General features: G+C 44.3%; 1 protein-coding gene across 1 annotated transcript in view; it reads left to right on the top strand.

Moving 5' to 3' along the window:
• LOC126260951 (juvenile hormone acid O-methyltransferase-like) overlaps nt 1-15,300 on the top strand; it is a 105,706-nt gene that overhangs the window by 51,214 nt on the left and 39,192 nt on the right. The window contains exon 2 of the mRNA XM_049958462.1: nt 996-1,371. Coding sequence (XP_049814419.1) covers nt 1,001-1,371 — 371 coding nt within the window. The 5' untranslated portion in view covers nt 996-1,000. The remainder of the gene's footprint in view (nt 1-995; nt 1,372-15,300) is intronic.

The following is a 15,300-nucleotide window of genomic DNA, read 5'->3' as shown; positions in this document are numbered from 1 at the left end:
AGCACTTAGCAAAGTCGAAACAACCTTCAGTGAAATTTAGAGCAAGGGTGTTACCATTAAGAATGCAATCGGAATGCCACTGTTAAATACAGAGGAGAGAGCGGATAGATGGAAAGAGTACATTGAAGGCTTCCACGTGGGGAAAGATATGTCTGATGTGACAGAAGAAAAAACAGTCGATTTAGAAGAGGTAGGGGAACCAGCATTAGAATCAGAATTTAAGAGCTTCGGAGGACTAAGGATCAAATAATGTAGAAATCATTGTGGGAAATGGCACACTGGTGTGTAGAATGTGTGAATCTGGCGACATACCATCTGACTTTGGGAAAAAATTTCATCTCACAGTTCCGAAGACTGCAAGAGCTGACAACTGCTAGATATATCGTACAATCAGCTTAACAGCTGATGCCTCCAAGTTGCTGATAGGAATAACATTCAAAAGAATGGAAGAGAAAACTGAGGATGTATTAGATGAGGATGTTCGGCTTCAGGAAAGGTAAAGGCGCCAGCGAGGCAGTTCCGGCGTTGCGGCTGATAATAGAAGCAAGACTATAGAAAAATGAAGACACATTCATGAGATTTGTCGACCTGGAAAAGCCGTTCGATAATTTAAAATTGCGCAAAATGTTCCGGATTTTGAGAAAAATAGGGGCAAGCTACAGGGACAGAAATGTAATATAAAATATGTACAAGAGCCAAGTATGAGTGGATGGCCAAGAACGAAGTGCTTGGACTATAAAGGGTGTAATACAGGGATGTAGCCTGTCGCCTCTACTATTCAATTTGTAAATCGAAGTAGGAATGATCCAGATAACAGGAAAGTTCAGTTGCGGGATTAAGATTAAAGGGTAAAGGTTAAATAAACGAACATCTCAAAAACTATAATACCAACGACAGTAAGCAGAAAAAAATTGTAAGGACCCAAGGAACTTGATTTTTCACTATACGTAAAAGACTCACTCATAATGGCAACAATAATGAGGGTAAACTTACAGGTAAAATGGACGACGCAGAGCTGTACGCCAAATCGAGCAGCCTTCAGCAGCAGTTCGTGAACAAGGTGCTGCAGGAGCTGTGGCCGGCGCTGGACTGGCAGTGCGAGCAAGGCACTGTGCTGGACGTTGGCTGTGGCGCTGGTGACGTCACGACATACGAGCTGCTGCCGCGACTGCCACCAGGAGTCAGCGTCCTCGCTGTAGACATCAGCCCCGCCATGGTTGCCAAGGCGGCAGACAGGTTCTCTGGGCCACGTCTGTGCTTCCGTCAGCTGGACATTGGCACCCCGCGTATTGAAGAAACCGATGTCTGGAGGCTAGGACCGTTCCCAAAGGTGTTCTCCTTCTTCTGTCTGCACTGGGTGCAGGATCAGAGGTAAGCAGTTTCATCACGCACTACACTAGATAAGTTATTAGTCGCAAAAGACAGATGTCTCGCCTGAAATTGCTGGATTTGTCCAAAGAAGGCACTCTACTTCGGATCTTCTGTCGGTCCTACCTAGTAAGTTCCACGCTGACTAGGTGAAAAAAGTTCAGAGATTTTTGAGCTATTTCTTTTTCTTGACGAACAATTCTTCTTTGGGGCGCTTCCTGAGAATCTCAATAAAGCTTTTGTATTTTGTTCAATGAGTTTCATGTGGTAAGTCATTTTAAACGATTGTGAATACATAAATCGAGCTATTTAATGCTGGTGGCTGGATCCAGCGACTAAGTGGAATTAATGTAACGATATGTCAATGGGTCTTGCTGTCTGTGTGTGCGGAATATGTTAAATCTGTCAGTCAGCCAACACCATTTGCTCCAAGCGTCTATTGTCTGCAGGTCTTCTTGCATCTGGCTATGATTTTTCTGATGTCACGACTTTCTTAAACATATCACATCTGAGAACCTCTTCTCTCAATTCGCGGCATTATCCTTCTCTTTCCTGCTTTTTCCTTACGAAGGGACAGCAATGATGTGTTGCGAACGACTTATAAAAGTCAATCTGAAATCTGAATCTCACCCCTCTTCCGTTCTCCCGGGGGCTCGCAGTTCTTTCGTAAGCTCGCGCATGGCGCGCTTGGGTCCCCAACTTCTTGCAGCCCAACCTTCCTTCCCAAGCTGCATTTCCTTCATCGTGCCTCTCCTTCCCCATTCTGCCTCCTTCCTCGCTCCCCCCTCCTTCCCCCTCTCTCCGTGTTTTTATTTACGTCGACCTGGCTATCCATCTGGTTCTCTGTATTCCCTAAGATTTTCTCCTCTTGCCTGGTCTTTCATCGTTTGTGACGTTCTTGTTTCCTCTAGGAGTTTGACCACTTCTTCTAAATTTTCAGTGTTTAGTGTGAGCCACTGAGGAAGAGCTCCCTCCCTAGCATCTACGGTGTGGATTCATCTCCCCTCCCTTCCATCCCCTCTTCCTTCAGTGCTTTATGCCCCCTCACCCCACTGGGTTACCAGCTCATGCAGCCAGTCTGTGTGGTGGGGCTGTTACCCTGATAACACAGCGGTCACACTACTGATATCTGAACTGTTCTCCGCCCCCCCACCCCCCCTCCAATTCCTCCATGTATATGTATGCTTGTCATACTGGAGCTCTCCATGAGGTGGTTTTGGTGCTTGCATTTTGGGCATATGGCTTCCTGCTGCACGGGAGACTGTGTGTGGTGACTGTGGCCACCCACTCCGTGAGGAAAGCCCCCTTTGTTATGCCATCTGTATGTGTAAGCTGTCATGACCGCCACTCTCCATGCTCACCAGATAACCCAGTTTACAAGAAAGAAAAGGTCGCTGAGTAAAAGTCCCTGGATAGTCTATCTTATGCTGAGGTTCGCCATAAATATGACAGACTACAACCAGTATCGATTTCCTCTACTTTTGCCTCTGTTACAGCCTTCCACCTGCCCGCATTTCCACTTCCTTATGCAGCTCTTTCGCACTCCCATCTCCCCCTTCCCTGAAGTTCCCACACTCTCCCCGCCAGGTGTTCCTCTCCCAGCATATCCTGCTACCACTATTCAGAAATTGGACACACCATCTGTGCACCCCAATGTCGCACTCTCTCTCTTTCAGTCCTGGATTGTGCTGAATCCTGCACTTCCTCTGTGCCATTCCCTCCTCAACCTCTGAAAGAGGAGGAGGAGGAAACGTAAGTCCCAGTACAAGGCCGCCACCCCCCCCCCCCCTTCCCACTCCCTAGTATCCCTGGAGGTGCCATCTCCCCATCGCATCGCAACCTGCGTCTGACAAGCCATTTGTAGATGTCACGTCAGCCTTGACTCTGTGACAGCCTCCCCTTGGGCTGTTAATTTCGAACCTCAACCTCAGGATAATGCATTGGAATTGCAACAGATATTACTGTAACCTACCGGAAATACAACTTCTTTCCTCTTATTTTATTCTGTCTTGCTATGTTACGACCACTCTCCAATGTTGTGTGGTTATACAAGGTCCGGCAGAAAAACCTCCCCTTTAAGGAAAGCTAATAAAAACAAAACCAAATAAGGTAGAACAATTTTATTTATACTAAATAAAAGTACATATTATGCCATTTTAGAAAATACTCTTATGGTCTTACTTTTTAAATAAAACATCCCTTAAATGGCTTCCTGCACTGTCGACACACTGATTGAGTCTTTCCCTGAAGTTATTCATTACTCTTTGAGTCATTTCAGGTGGAATAGCTTCAACCTCTTGTGTAATTGCTTATTTCAGGGCTCGTAAAGATTGTGGACGTTGTTCATAAACTTTTGCTTTTAAATAGCCCCAAAGAAAGAAATCACAGGGCGTTAAGTCCGGCGATCGTGGGGGCCAGCCAATGTCTCCATGCAACGAGATCACATGTCCAGGAAACATTTCCTTCACCAATGCCAGTGACTGCCGCGCTGTGTGGGCTGTAGCACCATCTTGCTGGAATCACACGTTCTCTATTTCACCAAAAAGCTCCCTTAGTTGCGGTTGGAGAAAGTCGCGGAGCATGGCACAATAGCGTTCACTGTTGACGGTTAAATTCCTGTCATTTTCTTCGAAAAAGTAAGGACCGATCACTCCGGAATTGTAAACAGCACACCATACTGCTACTTTAGGGCTATGAAGTGGTCGTTGATGAAGTTCTTGGGGATTGTGTTCACACCAGTACCTGCAATTTTGGCTGTTCACTGTTCCGGCAAGGTGAAAGTGTGCTTCATCAGAAAAAATCACAATATCGTTGGGACGAATGTTCCGAAGAAGGTCTTGGCACAAACTTACACGGACACCACAGTCTCGTTCACTCAGTTCCTGCGTAGTTACAATTTTGTAAGGATGCATTTTAAGATCTCGATGCAAGATTCTTCTCACACTTCGATCAGATATCCGTAATGCTGCCGCATGCTTTTTAGCGGATCGTCGAGGAGATTGTTGAACTGAAGCTCTAACTGCATCAACATTTCTGGGGCCTGTTGCAGTCCGTGGTCGTCCAGGTGGTTTCCTTTTTAATGCGGAACCTGTCTCACGAAATTTAGCAACCCAAGAATAAATTGTTTTCTTATCGGGAACAGGGTCCCGTCGTCCGAGCGCAAAGCGAACGCGAAAAGCACGTTGAGTATTAATAGGCGATTCGCCATTTTGAATAAAATCTTCCACTACGAAGGCACGATGTTCACCAGACCACGCCATGGCGTACACTGAAAACGGCACGTAGGCAGCTACTTAACGACGCGCCCTCCACCACTCTGCTCCTTCTACTGTCCGCTGCACGTTACTTTGTAATCGGGGAGTTTTTTATGCCGGACCCTGTATGTTCCATCAGAACTGTGCTGGACCTGGGATAGCGTCTGAAGGGGTATGTTCTTTGGTTAACACGGATGTCATTAGTGACTGGATCACCTTCGTACCAACCTGGGAGCTATGGCAGTAAGAGTGAAAACAACCCCAGAAATCACACCCTCAGGGGCTCAGCATTCGTTTGCTGAGTATGGGATTGGCGACTCCGTGGTTCCTGATGTGGGGATTGGTAAGCGCCACCAACCCTCTGTCACCATAAGCTCTGGGCATACTTAAGCGACCACCGACCGGTGCAGCCGTGGAATGTTGTGTGTTTCGGAGAACGGGCGTCATGGCTTCATCGCCTGGACCGCGAGGAAGGTTAACATTTCTATAAAAGACCCTCAACCTGAAAGTGTGCTACGTGCTGATGAGGTGAATGGCTGTTGAGATAAAACTGTCTCTAGCGGGTGGATCAGTCCTCTGTTTCAAGTGACACTGAAACGAACGTAGTTACTTTTATGGTTTTGTGGTATGACTAACTTGTTTCCAAAAGTTTTAGGAAAATAGTCTTAATGTAATGACAGGGTGACTGGCTCACCTATGGTTTTTTGTAAGTGGTCAGCAAATCATATTTCCCTATGCTTTTATTTTAGCTCTTCTCTAGTTAGTCGTTTAGCCATTTTATCCATTTCGTTTCTTTTAATATGTTTAAAGGCGCTGATAACACCCTCCTCCCCCCCCCCCCCAACACACACACAGCTAAGTTAGTATAGAATCAGTTAACGCCATTCTTGACCATAGTTTACCATAGTTTCCTTGAGTTTCTTTGAAAAGATACTGGAAAAAGCACAGACCAGACCTATCCACAAAAGAGGAAGGACGACTTCCCTATGTATTCGAAGCAGAATCCTAGAGCAAAAATATTAGAAGCAGAATCCTAGAGCAAAAATATTACTCTACGTCGAACCAAACAGCTTTCGAAAATCTTTTATTCAGTACCCCATGGACGCCTTCTAAGGAAACAAAGTTCGTGTAGCATATCTAACCATGTTTGTGACTGCATCGAGAGCTGCTTCTACATCTACATCCGTATTCTGTGAACAAATGAAGTGCATGGCAGAGGGTACATTTCATAGTACCAGTTATTAGGCCGCCTTAGTTAGATCCATGTATGGAGCACGGGAAGAATGACTGCTGAAACGCTTCTGCGGGCTGTGTTAATACTTTGTCCTCGCGATCGCTACGGAAGCAATACGAAGGGCTTTGTAGCATATTCCTAGATCCAGGATTTAAAGTTCATTATTGAAAATTGTAGATAAGTTTTCTCAGCATAGTTTATCTTCAGGTGTATACCAGTTCAGTTTCTTCAGCACCTCCGCGACATTTAAATGGAAGTTGCAGCCCAGATAGCAGTAGATTTTTAGTTTAAATTCTGATTACTGGTTTCGGTTTTTTAAACCATCCTCACACCAATGCTCCGCGTATGGAGAGCCTGTGCCCGGAGGCGCTATATGGTTCTGACTGGTACCCGTTACGCCCTCAAGTTCATAGCAGATAGCAGTCGTCCCAACATAATGGCTCCATGCACTGTCTTCTCACATCACGTTGAGTGTCAGTCTGAGAATGGCCTCAGAAACTGAAACCAGTAATCAGAATTAAAACTGAAAATTCATTGCGATATGGGCTGCGCTTTCTCAAAGAAAAAACGAAGTACCGTCGCAGAGTTAGATAACGTCAAAATCTATTATATTCGTGACACTTGAGCAAGATTTTAGGATGGGTAACACGATTGATGAGTAAGCAATCTCCTTTAAAGACGGACTAGCATTACCCCCGCATACCATCAGTAAACCGAAGTCTGCCACCCACAACTTGGGCGTATGTGACCACCCCATTTCGTATCCCTATAGACCGCTACATATAGGTATCAGTGAGTCGACATATTCTAATTGTAAATTGTTGATGTTACAGTCAAATGTTACTACATTTTCTTCGCTTCGTGAAGAGTGCAGTTTTTAGAACGCAGTATGTTGTCCTCCACGGCCAATGTTCCTCGGAGAAAAGGGTATCGTAAGGAGTGCCCCAGGGAAGTGTGATAGGACCACTGTTGTCTATATACTTAAATGATTTGGCTGACAGGATGGGCAGCAATTGGCGATTGTTTGCTGATGATGCCCGGCGTACTATAAGTTAGTTGGCAGCTAGCCATAATTGTAGAAAAATGTAAGTTGTTGGGGGGTGAGCAGGAAGATCAAACTTCTAAATTTCAATTAGAAGGAAGGTCAGCGTTGGCCGTAATATTGACGGTTTATTGACAGCAAAATCGATTGGAGCTTCGATTACTGATAGTAACTTGACACCAGTGCCTATGAGTTTAATTTGTGCAACACAGCACTGAAGAAGATCAGTATGTGATTGAAAATCGATTTTGCGGTCAATAAACCATCAATAATACGGCCAACGCTGACCTTCCTTCTGATTTCACGTATATGGTCGTTGTGCGCACAGCACTATGGAGTCGCCAATCAATTGTAATGTTCACATACGGTATTTCTAGGGTCAAGCTTCACACAGTCACGTCGTTTGACTATCTGGGCGTCACGTTGAAAAACGATATGAGATGGAACGAGCATGTGAGAACTGTGGTAGGAAGGCGAATTGTCAATTTCGGTTTATTGGGAGAATTTTAGGAAAGAGTGGTTCACCTGTAAAGGAGACCGCATACAGGACGCTGGTGCTACCTGTTCTAGAGTACTGCCAGAGTGTTTGAGACCCGGAACAGGTAATCAGAATTGAAGGAAACCATCGAAGCAATTCAGAGGCGGACTGCCAGATTCGTTATCGGTAAGTTCGAGCAACACGTAAGTGTTCCGGAGATGCTTCGGGAACTCAAATGGGAATGCCTGGAGGGAAGACGGCGCTCTTTTCGAGGAACACTATTGAGAAAATTTAGAGAACCAGTATTTGAAACTGACTGCCGAACGATTCTACTGCCGCCAATATACATTGTGTTTAAGGAGCACGAAGATAAGATACGAGAAGGTAGGGCCCATACGGAGGCATATAGAGAGTCTTTTTTCCCTCACTCTTTTTGCGAGTTGAACAGTAAAGGTAATGACTAGTGGTGGTACAGTGCACCTTCCGCCACGCACCGTACGATGGCTTACATGTACATATGTGCGAGGGGGCGTTCAGTAAGTAATGTAACACATCAGTCAATTTAATTGAAAAACTGCAAAATTCGTTTTGGGATCCCGTGGAATATTCTTTTCTTCAGTTGCTGTAGTTTTATGAAGTTCGTATAATTGGGGCGCCACACGTAGCCTACGGATTGGCGTCTGTAACAGAGATGCGATCCATGCAGAAAGCTGTCATAAATTCTTTTGGCGGATAACCAGAGCATAGCAGATATCGATAAACACCTGCAGAATGTCTACGGACAAATGGTTCAAATGGCTCCGAGCACTATGGGACTCAACTGCTGAGGTGATAAGTCCCCTAGAACTTAGAACCACTTAAACCTAACTAACCTAAGGACATCACACACATCCATGCCCGAGGCAGGATTCGAAACTGCGACCGTAGCGGTCGCGCGGTTCCAGACTGTAGCGCCAGAACCGCGCGGCCACCAGCGGCCGGCGTCTACGGACACATTGTAGTAAATAAAAGCACGGCGAATCTTTGGGCAAGGCGTCTGCCATCACCGCTGGTCGGCAGCGCACACCCTCAGGAAACAGAAGAAACGACTTCGCATTTGCCGTTACAAAAATGTAAACGTACTTCCCTTTATCCATGGTAACACAGGGCCTCATACAAGTCTGCACACCCGAGAGGAGTCAAAAAAAAAAACTTCATTGGACTGTTCTTTTTCAACCTCCCTTCGGCCCGGATTTTGCACCTTCCGACTTTAGCTCCGTGAAGGATGGACTCGGCGGTAGCAGTCCGTCGATGAGTTGCAGCAATACACGTTGGCTCAGACGTCGACCAGATGTGGTACTATGCTGACATAGAGGCTCTCCCAGTAAGGTGGTATAAGGCCGTCGGATTGAACTGAGACTGTGTTGACATAGGATTTTGCAGCCAAAACACTGGGGAATAATATTGTGCATGTTGTTGTGGTCTTCAGTCCTGAGACTGGTTTGATGCAGCTCTCCATGATACTCTATCCTGTGCAAGCTTCTTCATCTCCCAGTACCTACTGCAACCTACATCCTTCTGAATCTGCTTAGTGTATTCATCTCTTGGTCTCCCCCTACGATTTTTACCCTCCACGCTGCCCTCCAATACTAAATTGGTCATCCCTTGATGCCTCAGAACATGTCCTGCCAACCGATCCCTTCTTCTGGTCAAGTTGTGCCACAAACTCCTCTTCTCCCCAATCCTATTCAGTACCTCCTCATTAGTTATGTGACCTACCCATCTAATCTTCAGCATTCTCCTGTAGCACCACATTTCGAAAGCTTCTATTCTCTTGTTGTCCAAACTATTTACCGTCCATGTTTCACTTCCATACATAGCTACACTCCATACAAATACTTTCAGAAATGACTTCCTGACACTTAAATCTATACTCGATGTTAACAAATTTCTCTTCTTCAGAAACGCTTTCCTTGCCATTGCCAGTCTACATTTTATATCCTCTCTACTTCGACCATCATCAGTTATTTTACTCCCCAAATAGCAAAACTCCTTTACTACTTTAAGTGTCTCATTTCCTAATTGTGCATTGTAGTGCTTAATAAAACCAACCTGCTTTCAGCAAAACTGTTGCATATCTAAGTGAACCACCCTCCTACATTACTGTAAATTTAAATCACGTTACCAGTTTTTGCACCACCATTGAATCTTGTCAACATCTGACTGAAAATATATGCATTTTTTCATCCAGTCAGAGGCAGTTCACACACAATACCTGTTCGAACATCGTATCGCAAAACGTCTCGCTGCGTTTTTTTGTCACCAGAAGGTGAAGCACTCCATGTTCAACCCACCGTTATTGACTAGTGAATTATAGACAAACCGTTTTAAATAGTTCGACCGTTTGCAACTGATAAAGGATGATCGGTTAATATTTGCACGGGAGTTGTTACGTATCAAATCCAACAAAGCTAATTAGGATGTCTGGTAGCAATAATCGGTGCTTAGCTCGTTGTTAATGTTCTATATCTTTTGTCTAAACAGCACGAATTAAGCAGTTACTCCCTTCATCTGGCAAAGTAAAAACTATTAACTCATCACACGTCGCCTCTTAATGTCCTCACACGCCAGTATTTTACACGTGGCACTAAATACGCAATCCTCACTGCAGTCCAAATCGTGGGTGTCCGGCGTGGTTGTCGCGTAATCACGGGGCACAAATGAACTCTTCAAAACGTCAAACAAATCACTCAATTAACGCCATTTATGTTTTTGCTGGAGGTCAGGCAAACGGCTTTGGGTGACACGAACAGCCGTTAAACAATTATAAACGCCTTCGGTCGTCCTGCCGAAATCCGTCGAGCTCGCTTAGCAGCCAACAACTTACTTGCTCGGAATCACAACACGGACTACCCTCTGGCGCACTGGGCGCTCGACTACCGATACTACCTACTGCGACCTGCGTGAGGCAAAGATGTATTGTTTTCAGTACGTAAGGGGCGGTTGTCTTCTTACAAAGTCCACAGCACATGTCCCAACTTTGTTAACAGGACGACACCGCCTCATAAAAAAAAAAAACTAGGAGACATACACCTAATCTGACACACCTTCGACTCACGCAGTGAACCACACACTATGGAACATAGGATTCTGTGACGGACTATTGCAGATGTTTGGAAAACTAGTAAATCAATACTCAGCCTGATAAACAGAACTGCACCAAAGCTTTCGCCGCAAGAACAACCACGGCACAACTCTCAACCATTCCCTGCCTGCAAGAGATCTGCCACCACACAGATAGTTGACCAAACAGCGTGTCCCTTGCGACACAGCGAGAAATTACAATTTCTAACTTATCCGTGTGACGAACACGAGAAGACGAGGAAAGTTCCAAAATATGAGTTCTTATGGTTTCTCTAATCATCTGATGCAGCCTTCAAAAAAATTGTTGAGAACGTCGGCAACTAGGCCGGTCAACAAACTGTTTAACGACAAACCCGGTGGGTTGTCCAGCAACAGCTGGACAATCGACATATCCCTCTACAGTGTCTGCTTCCCAGTGACATCCAGCCGCGGTGAACTGTGTTGATTATCAAATCGTTTCCCATTTCCAATGTTTAAGGAACTGTGTAAGTATGTACTATGATGGCAAAATTTTGTTAAAGAGTTGGTTCTAGATCTGTCGAAGAGTCTCCACGAAAGATATATTGGTCCGTACTCCGTACGACAAAATTCTTAATCCATTTACACGTTTTGCTTGATACCCCGTACGATCCTACTTTCGAAAATAAGCGTACGTGTGGTACTGGTCGGTGACTTTTCGTAAATTGAGAAATACTGCATCTCGCTAACTGTCTTGATCCATGGCTTTCAGGATGTTATGTGACAAGATGCTAGTTGGGATTCACATCAATATTTTTTATAACCTTGCAGGTTGGTGTTAGGAAGTTACTGTTAGAGATACATCATTACGTTTAAGATGAGAGGATTCTATAACAAAAAGATGTCAAGGATATTAAACTAAAGTTAGGTGGATCACTTCTGCTACCCTTCCTGCAGGTGGGTGTCCCACAGGAACGGGCACAACTGTTCGTTAGACGATTTACGGTACATAATTGTTGAAAGAGGGGTTAACTCAGTTAGAAATTTGGTAAACAATATGATACGGACTACATCGGGCTCTGGTGCCCTGTTAGACCTCAGAGATTTGTTGCTTTTGACAATACACATACTAAGATCTAAACTGCCTAAAAATGTTGGGAACAACAAACGAAAGGATACTTCACAGGATGAGAGGGTTTGTAATGGTATTTCAGTTCTTAAGGAGAGGTGTACTATCTTTGGCCCGAAAAAAGCATGTTCATTGAGAATTATTTTCTCGGGATGTTATAGATACCAATATCAAATTTGCTCAAAATGTTTGATATTTTCTCTACAAACTGGAAGTTTTTCGTCCGGAAATGTCGAATAGCAAAGGCGGAAGTGCCATCGGAACGAAACAAAATTTCGATGTAGACCTCCACGCGCGGTATATCACAGGTCAGCCAGCTCGTCTGAAATAAACATTAAGTCGTCGTTAGCGAAGTACATAAGAGTCTTTATCAGTTGTACCTAGCTTAAGTTATTTGGACCATAAGAAACAAAATAGCGGCCATTTGAAAAAAATAGGGTTTTTTCATAGATTTTTAGACTTCGTCAAGTAAAAATATTTATAGTTGATGGATCGGAATAAGTGGTAAAACTCCTAGACAATTTAGTTACCTTCGTCGGAAACAAAGAATCATGCCAATCGGTTCAGTAGATTTGATGTCACCATACCGCGTGATAGTCATTTCGAGATAAGCGCATTTGAAGTTCTGACTACATATAAATGCAATATTATGCAACTTACGTTCAATTTGCTATTCCGGGTCCATAAACCAGTCCTTCCTCATAGAGGTCGTTCTGCTCGATCTGGGCCATCCTGCGCTGCTCCAGAGCCGCTCGTACGGCCGGTGACAAGCGGTTTTCGGCCGCTTGAATCCGGTGGTCGTCCGAATGCTTGGCGAACTGCGTCGAGTAGAGTCCCAAGGTGACATTTTCGTTGTCATGGTCTTCAGAATTGCTGAATACCCTCGGTTGAAGCTGCTCACTGCCAGGGAAGTCGCAATCTCCGTAGTCTTAGCACCAGAATGCAAATGCGGGGGGGCTAACTTCCAAACACACGTGTTCAAACTTTCATTTGAGTTTTTTGAATTTTGTGTGTTTCCTCTCAAGCACCGGTACAATAACTCGTCCTCCGAAAGAAAAAAAAAACTGGTGCGCGAGAAAGGCCGATTTCAGGGAGGTGCATTTTTTGTTCAACCGCGAATAACGAATTTCTGTATTCGGAAAAACCGTTGCAGGGGCGGATGCTAAACACTTTTGTGGATCCAAAAATGCATTAAAAAATCGATTTTTTGAACCAGTAGGTAGTAAACCTCCCCTTAAAAAATAGTTAAATTCACGAAGTATTTGGCAGTATGAGCCCACTTGTCAGTATGAAGTTGCACCCTAACTGGTCTGAATGCGGGCACTGGTTCGGTTGGGAATGGCGTCATGAAGGCGTTGTATCGCCTCCAGAGGCAAGCTAGTCCACAAATATTATCAGTGGTGCTTGAGACCCTGGACACTGGCTCTGTGATGGAGTTGACATCCGAGCTGGTCGCAAACATGTTCTATCGGGGACAGATCTTGGGATCTTGCCGACCACGGGAATACATCATCAAGCAGGCAGTTCATAAATTCGTGCCATGTGTGGACGAGAGCGTCCTGTTGAAAAATGGCACCACGAGACTGTCAGTTGAAAGATAACAAATGAGGACGCAGAATATCGCGGTCATAGTACGACCCCAGATAGTCTTTTTGTTGTGGTGTTAACGGCAGCCTTCACACGGGATAGTAATTCTTCTCGAGCTGCTGCTCGCCTCGACCAATGGTGCGGGATGACTCAGAATGCTGGAGGGAGTCCATCACTTGTTCACGGATGGCAGGTTCTGACGTAAAGGGTTTACGTAGTGTTGGGTGGACGACACGGGAATCCTCCCTTGTTGTAGTCAGAAGGTGTCGACCGAAACCTCGACAATGATTGTGCCTGTCCTTACAATCCCATGCAGTCTAAAATCGGGCCACTGTCGCATATCAATTCCTCACAAATGTAGACATGGAGCGATTCTACCAGACGGCGCAATGCAGACCCACGATGAGATCCTTTACAAGCTGTTAACTTGTGATAATGCTATCCTTGAAGTGTAGGCGGCATCTCTGTGTCCTTCACAGTATTCAATCATCAGACTATGTTCATACCACTTACGTATCCCCTGCGAGCACCGGCAAAAACACTAAACGTAGAAAACACTAATGAATTCTCATGGCCTATTTTCCTATCGCAGAGAAATAAAACTCTAATCATTTTCACACTAAAGTGCGCGTCATATATCTTGGCGGCCGAGTTTAGGTTCGTTCTGCGCATCTGACTTCACAAAACACAGTCAGCCAATGAGCAGAGAACGACGTTGCCAGATCTCGACTGCAGTGCAGAGCACTGACGAGTGTCTTCAGTTTTAGAAACGTTCAGTCATAAATAAGGTAATAGAAGAGAAGCAATGTCTTGATAGCAGACTTTCTTTTATAGAAAGTTTGGAAAAAGCATTCTTTATACCAATTGCTTCATATTCTATTAATTAATTAAACCAAACAAGCAATAAGACTCCTAATTCAGGCGATAGCAAGGAAAGGTGTTTGTTTCAATCTCACGAACTGCTTTTTCGCAATAAAGAACAGCGGTAATTGTTTATTTCCTATTGTACTTCGACGAAGTGTGAGTAATTCATAGTCATAACAAGTGTTTTTTTGCGTGGGCTGTTAGAGTCCGTATGGAGTTACACTGTTCGATGAGCTGAGATAGCGGAATGGTTAAGGTGATGGGCTGCATAGTGAGAGGTTATGAGTTCAAACCTTGTGCAGTGCTTAATATTTTTTTTATTTAAAAACAATATTGGAGTGCCTTACTTCACGAATTTTATTCGTTTGAATGAAATTTCTAGTGCTTTGCCTCTTCATTAACTTTTTCGCTGCTGCAGTCACGTGCTCCCCTCTTTCCGCGCTGTGCGCGATTTTGTCATCACTGCACTTCTCGCCTGTGCACACACATGGTGTTCCCACTGCTTTGACACACTTATCATTCGATTTCACAAAAACTATTTGGCCAAAAAATTTGATTTTTACACGTCTTCTTGACTGATACCTTCCCCCCATAAATGACTTAATTTTGTTTCGATGGTCAACGCAGTTATTATGCAGCATTACATGTAGTAAACCATTGCACGAAACTTTGAAGAGTTTGCAGAGGTAAAAGTCCATAGCGTATACTTTCCGTATGGTCGATTTTAGTTGCCATAATGTTGAGAATGAAATGTGGACAAGATACCTAAATTTCATATAATATTTACTGTATATCAATATCTTATTTAATTTAAGTACTACATAGGTGTCGTATGTAATATTGAGAAATACTCAGTCTTTCGCAACTGTAATAAAAGTTTTATTTACACAGGGCGCGTTTGGCTTTATTTTAAAGCCCTTCCATCGGTGAAAGGAATGGCACATACACAATGGTATTCATGTTCTATTTCTTGTTTTTGTTCCACAGTCGCAGTTTTACCAATGGCATTGAAATATATCCCTCTTCTGCAACTGTAATAAGCGACTTATTTAGATGGTTCAAATGGCTCTGAGCACTATGGGACTCAACTTCTGAGGTCATAAGTCCCCTAGAACTTAGAACTAGTTAAACCTAACTAACCTAAGGACATCACAAACATCCATGCCCGAGGCAGGATTCGAACCTGCGACTGTAGCGGTCTTGCGGTTCCAGACTGCAGCGCCTTTAACCGCACGGCCACTTCGGCCGGCACTTATTTAGACC

Source organism: Schistocerca nitens, chromosome 5 (genome assembly GCF_023898315.1).
Source record: "Schistocerca nitens isolate TAMUIC-IGC-003100 chromosome 5, iqSchNite1.1, whole genome shotgun sequence".
NCBI classification, from domain to species: Eukaryota; Metazoa; Arthropoda; class Insecta; order Orthoptera; family Acrididae; genus Schistocerca; species Schistocerca nitens.
Note: the sequence above shows the minus strand (reverse complement) of the source record. Positions and strands in the feature narration are given on the sequence as shown.